At 31.5% G+C, this 6,521-nt stretch overlaps 1 protein-coding gene across 1 annotated transcript; it reads left to right on the top strand.

Annotated features, from left to right (window-relative positions):
* Positions 1 to 351: 351 nt before the first annotated feature.
* Cap-D2 (CAP-D2 condensin subunit) lies at positions 352 to 6,338 on the top strand. Its single transcript, XM_018522000.1, has 14 exons — positions 352 to 515; positions 655 to 789; positions 922 to 1,100; positions 1,169 to 1,308; positions 1,388 to 1,469; positions 1,675 to 1,737; positions 1,808 to 2,041; positions 2,485 to 2,817; positions 2,879 to 3,065; positions 3,178 to 3,497; positions 3,585 to 3,977; positions 5,220 to 5,464; positions 5,536 to 5,656; positions 5,766 to 6,338. Exons 1-14 carry the CDS (start codon positions 401 to 403, stop codon positions 6,264 to 6,266), a joined length of 3,048 nt encoding a protein of 1,015 aa, XP_018377502.1. The 5' UTR covers positions 352 to 400; the 3' UTR covers positions 6,267 to 6,338.
* Positions 6,339 to 6,521: the final 183 nt, after the last annotated feature.

Below are 6,521 nucleotides of genomic sequence, written 5' to 3'. Positions count from 1 at the left end.
ATGATACGAAGCAAAATCCATCGGAATCCTGTTTTCTGATTGATTGCAGAGCGTCATACGACGTAAATCGGATGCAGTGTGAATCCAGCATATGCGGTCCATATGCGTGAAACGGAACGCACCCATAGTTCAGTGCAATGCACCCAGTATGAAAAGGCTTTAATTTTTCCGTTAGTGGCGTTGATTAGCATCTGTTTAAACTCGGTTAAGTTGCATTCTGATATACCTAATCGAAAATTTGTTAGAAAGAAGGATCAAAGAAAATATTTGATTGCAGTGTATAAACGGCAAATAACATAATATTGTTTTTAGATATTTAATGAAAATATTATAGAATAGTGTAAAGAATCTTACTAACAGTGCTTAACATTTCTGATGATAGTTTCGACTTTACGTGAAAATGGTGAAAAAATTTGTGATTCCTTTAGTAAAGGACGAACTTTTAACGTCACATGCTGGGCAGTACTTTGTCGAAGAGATTACTCCTTTACGGGCGCTATCTCAAGCTCTTGATTGTAATAAATTAAAAATTGTATCGAATTGTTTATAGTTAATAAGTTATTGTGAATATATTGTATGTTATTAGTGTGTATAAATTACTAAAATAATAGTTGCATTAAGATAGTTTAAAACTTATTTTAATTTATGTTGCAGCTACACGATTAGCATTGCAATCAAATGGAGCACATTTTATTTTGAATCATTTTGACACATTTTTTTCTGTTATTGTTCATGGCAATAAAGTGGAACTCCAGGTCTGTCTACGTTCTTTCAATAGAATTCACAAGGGTAATATTCTTTGCAAGATGTTCTATTGTTATATTAAAAATAGTGACATTACATTTTACAATAGATATAAATATATAATTGATTAAAATAAATAAATTATTTTACCTAGATTTGTACATATGTGATTTTCAGCTGTGGAAGTACTTTTGGATGAACAGGAAAAAATATTTGATCATGGCAAAGATATTACAGAGGAAGAGGATAGGGAAACATATCTATGCATTAACAATATGTTGGCATATTTATTTTCATGGTTTATCTGTCATATAGAAGAACATGTAAAAAATGTGAATGAGAGCAATATTGGAAAGGTATGAAACTTGTCTATAATATCATGTTACATAGTTATATGGATGAAGATATGAATGTTCCTTTGTAGCGTAAGAAAGTCACGAAGTCAGATATTGAAGAAGAATGGGAGCAATCCAGGCAGAAAGCGTTGGAACTTCTGTATAGATGGCTACAGATCCCATTGCATAAAATATGGAGACCACCTATTGTTGATAATTCATTTGTCATGTAAATTATGGAGCACTAAGTTATTAAGTTTATTCTAAGTTAATTCTAAAATAATGTGTTATAACTGTAATACTTGCAGGACTTTAGCACAGATATGTTATAAGATATTAGAACAGATAAAGGATGCTAAGCAAAAACACACAAGGGAAACTATATTTGAGGTATTTATGTTTGTATGTCCCTTATATAAATGTAATACTAATACTGGGCAATTAATTACTTATTTTGAGTATTAAAAGTATTGTCAATAGTATTTTTAATATTGGAAATAAGTGATTAATTCACCTTAGTATTAGTATTAAATATCTAGTATAAAAGATACATATGAATCTTATATTCAATTGCTATAATTTTTGTTGCAAACAGATTCTAGGAACTTTAGTTAAAAAGTACAATCATGGAATAACTTGCGTTGTGAGGATTGTTCAGGTATCTGAATAAATATTTGTAATTTCTATTTATAAAATATACAAAACACATTGTGTGTGCAATGTTACAGTTGGTAAAATTATACGATGCACTGGCAATACCAATAGCGGCTGGCGTAGTACATATGATTACTGAATGTGGCTGCAATGGTTTGATAAAAGAAGTGATGAATGAGATAGGCCAAAGCGAAGTTAACGAGACTGATAGTCGCAATACATCTATATTTCTGGAAAATATCGCAATTTCACGGCCCAATCTCATAATTCCTATCCTTGACAATATCACAGATTATCTGTCAAGTGAAGTATGTTTTCATTATAATTCTCATGCTATTGACTAAATAAAGGATTTACATTGACCGTAAGCTGTTAATTTAAACCATAAGCTATAAGAAATTTATTAATCACAGTTGAATACGAGGAAAATGAAGTTGATTATTTTTTTTGTAGTTTACTGTGAATGATCAATTTCTTATAATTTACAGTATAAGTTAACAGTATAGTTTATAGTATAAGTTGAGAAACTACAGTATAAATGATTCTTTAGAGTTTCAGTACAAAAATAGTCATAACTGAGTTGTGAAACATGATCATAGTCCTAAATCAACGCACAATGTTTTGATCGACCTACAACTGCGACTTACGTTCCATGACTCGGTTATGGCCATCTTTATGCTTAGACCTTAATTGTTTATACAGGAAAGTATTAAAATGTTTTTATTACAATTTTATTAAATTCTTTTAATAGTTTTATACAATGAGAAACTGTGTGATTGGAATCTTGGGTGTCATGGTGCAAAAAGCATTGACCGGTGAAGACTTAACGGATAAACAGAAAGACCAACGCGACGAATGTCTGGATAATTTGGAAGAGCATATGTTGGATTCTAATGCTTACGTGAGGTCGAAAGTGCTTCAGACTTGGCAACGCTTGTGCTGTGAAGGCGCTGTGCCATTAGCAAGACACGGGAAGCTTTTAGCCTACACCGCATTACGATTAGAAGATAAGAGCGCAAATGTTCGCAAACAGGCTCTTCAATTACTGCGTACTCTGTTGCAAAGCAATCCTTTCGCAGGCAAGGTATGTAAACACGAAAATTAAACTTTTTTTCATTATTAAATTTACCTATATATCTGTGCAGTTAAATTGCGTTGAACTCTCTAATTCACTCGATAAAGAGAAGGCAAAATTACAAGAATTACAAATCAATATCGTGAGTGCTAGTGGACGTGGTAACGAGCAAAGGTTTCAGCTTTGGACTGTTTTACAATCGGATATAAAGGCAGCAATTAAGGAAATTCTGAAAAATAATGAGGAATATACAGATAGTTTGTATTATATTTATATTATATTGTTAATAAATTATTGTTAATAAGGCTTCTTTATTATTTCGCTTGTAAAATATATTACAAGATCTGAATTGTATGAATTTCTTTATAGATGTAGAACAAGAGAACATCGATCCAAATCATGCGTTCGAGCATGTAAGACAATTATTATTAAGCCGAAAAGTCACTGAAGCAGTGACATACCTGTGGAAGACATGTATGACACTAGAGCAAATTTCTGAAATGGAAAATTTTTCCATTGCTGCAAAAGAGGAATTTTTACTTTCCTTTTTATTGAAGATTTTCATAGAGTCAGAAAATGAATCGCCAAATGATGAAAATGCAAACGACGCGCAAAGTTCAACTTCAGAACAAGACAACAACAGGAAGGAGGAATTAAGATTACGAAAGCGTGTTATAGATTATTTAAAAGTATGGGACATAAAATTGAACGTTGCGATCCTTTTGAATTAATTATTATTGTATGTTTGTATGTATTATATATATTTTTGGCTGCAGAATTGTCTGAAGTTTGCTACCGAGTTGGAGAAGGCGATACCAATAGCAGAAAAATTACTGTTTTCTATATGTGCTGGAGACGCCGTTGAATCATGCACATTTTTAGGAACTGCTTTCCAATTCGGAGTAACCGGAGCGGCCGACTCTATGCGTGAAGCTCTGTTTCAAGTATTTCATCGCGATCAATCTGTACGTAATAACGTGGCCGTAGTGTACAAAGAGATCTATCTTGATATGAATAACGACAAACGATCAATCCGTCAAATAGCCGTTGCTCGTGCGAATTGTTTAATCGAATTGATGAAGGAATTAAAGCCTGGACAGAGCTTGGCTTTGACACTGCTAATCGTCACGTGGTATGAAAACGGAGAATTAAACAGTGAATTGCTGCAAGTAAGTATATTTAATAATTAAGATATATGGGTTTCCGAGATGGATTATATATTCCATTCTTTTTCCAGATTCCTTCTTCCATAATCTTCAAACTTCTCCCAATCTGCCAATCAATCTTATTAAAACCGAGACATATACAGGGTAGTACATTTTAATCAATATAGTCAATTTTCCTCGAAATTATTAATGATTTGAAAAAAATGTTTCAGATAAAAAAGTGGTATGGTTTTGAGGGGGAATATATTTTGATCATGTTTTTTCTTCTAGGTGAAAGATAAAGATCATTTCAACTTTTCTAAATGGAATTATATAATTTTTTAAATATAATATCATATTCCTCTATTTATTCTGCATATAAAAGTATTAAGATAGAGAGATATCAAAATTTATTTCTTATTTCTGCGAATAAAAGTATTAGGATAGAGATATCAAAATAGTTTACGAGATATTTTATATTTTATTCTGGTACATATTAATACAAAGTATTAAATATCTCGTAAACTATTAATTTTTTTATAATTGTTATTAATACTTTTATGGACAAAATAATAAGGTGAATCAATTAGTGTAAAGAAAACAAAGTTGCTTAGTTTATTTAAAAAATTTCCATTTTGTCTTCATATTTTTCTTAAAGTAAAACTATGTGTTTTCTTTATAGCCATTAATTCTTCTCATTCTTCTGTATAAAAGTAGTAATAAGGTATGATTATATATATATATATATACAAAAATTAATAGTTTACGAGATATATAATATTTCATATCAATATGTACCAGAACAAGGTATAAAATATTTCGCAAATTATTCGTTTTTTAATATCTCTACCTTACTACTTTTATATGCAAAATAAATACAGGAATCTCATGTTATGTAAAAGGAAGCATATAATACCATTTATAAAAATGGAAGTAATCTTTATTTTTTTGACACTCTTAGCTAGAAAAAAATATCGTAACCAAAATATATCCCCCTCGAAACTGTTCCACTTTCAACTAAAAAATTTTTTGTATCATTAATAATTTCGGACAGAATTGACTGTATTGTGATCAAAATAGATTATCCTGTATATGAAATAAAACCTGAGATCAAATCTCTATCGACTACACATCGATCACTCTCTTACACAACATACTCAAATATATTTAATACTAAATTGAATCTTGTTCAGCGATAAGTTATAAATATTTTAAGCATTTTAAAAATAAAGTGGCCATGTACTCTAACGAATACTGTATTTGTAGGTATTATGGGAAAAATTCTGCATGAAATATCCGGATACTTCTCCAATAGATAGCAGAACCGCGTTAATGATAATAACGATGATAGCTCAGGCAAAATCTAACATAGCATCTGATAATCTGGATGTGTTAATGAAGATAGGATTAGGTCCACGCGCGAATGACGACCTTCTTTTAGCACGAGATACTTGCAGAATGTTGTTAAAAATCAAACAAAATAGTAAGGATATCGAAAAGCCACCTTTGAGGTAAGTCTCTGAAGATAAAAATAATTCGAAGCTTTTGGGAAATTATTAATGAAAAATATTTTATCATATAGATATCCTAATAATCATGATATGTTCAAAGAGATCATGACGTTATTAACAGAGTTTTTTACTAGTACAGAAGAAAATGCTTACATTTCTTTTGCGACAGATGCAATTAATGCTATATATCATGTAAGTAAAATTGTCGTATGTTAATTAAATGCACGTGCTCTTACGCTGAAACATTACCGTGTATACTGATATATTTGGAATATCACGCTGAGAAAGTTTTACTTTGCAGTTGGCAAATCAACCGGTTAAGTTGATAAAAGAATTATTATTGAGCATCACCGAAAAGGGTCAGTTTATGAATAAAGATACAAATGAAATATTAGATGTATCGAGCTTTGTACTCTCCAAGTTACTTTATATAATCGGACATGTTGCCATCACACAGTTAGTTCATCTAGACGTGTCCATTTATAAGGAACTGAAGCGTAGAAATACGCTACGAGAGATGCAGGGTAAGAAAAAGAAACGAACAACGAAAAGCATATGTTTGACATCTGATAGGGCTAAATCGGTGTTATCGAACTCGTCAACCACTCAACGAGCCTCTCGAAATAAAGAAACCTCGATATTCAATGAGGATAACGGAGAAGAAGCATTAGAAGGCGCAGTAGACGACGCCGAGGCGGAGTTCGTAAACGGCGCACTCGAACATGAAATTGTTACTGGAGATGGCTTGCTCACGAAATATGTGTACGTATTGAGAATTGCAAGAATGACATTCGGTTATTAGATATGAATTAATATACAGGATGGCCCATCGAAAACGAAACAGACTGAATAACTCCTACAAAAATGATTTTTCGAAAAGATGCAAAAATAGCTCGATTTGTGTTTGGAAGGGAACATCTTTTGATGTATAATTCTTACCCTTAAGGGGATGCTGGAGTGACGGTCGAAGTTAATCAAAGTCGATAGTACAGACTTTTACATTCCAAATTCGATAATAGTGACATCTTTCATTCATTTCTTATACTTATCTATATCG

This window comes from Trachymyrmex cornetzi, unplaced genomic scaffold, assembly GCF_001594075.2.
Source record: "Trachymyrmex cornetzi isolate Tcor2-1 unplaced genomic scaffold, Tcor1.1 C4009542, whole genome shotgun sequence".
In the NCBI taxonomy this organism is placed as follows: domain Eukaryota; kingdom Metazoa; phylum Arthropoda; class Insecta; order Hymenoptera; family Formicidae; genus Trachymyrmex; species Trachymyrmex cornetzi.
Note: the sequence above shows the minus strand (reverse complement) of the source record. Positions and strands in the feature narration are given on the sequence as shown.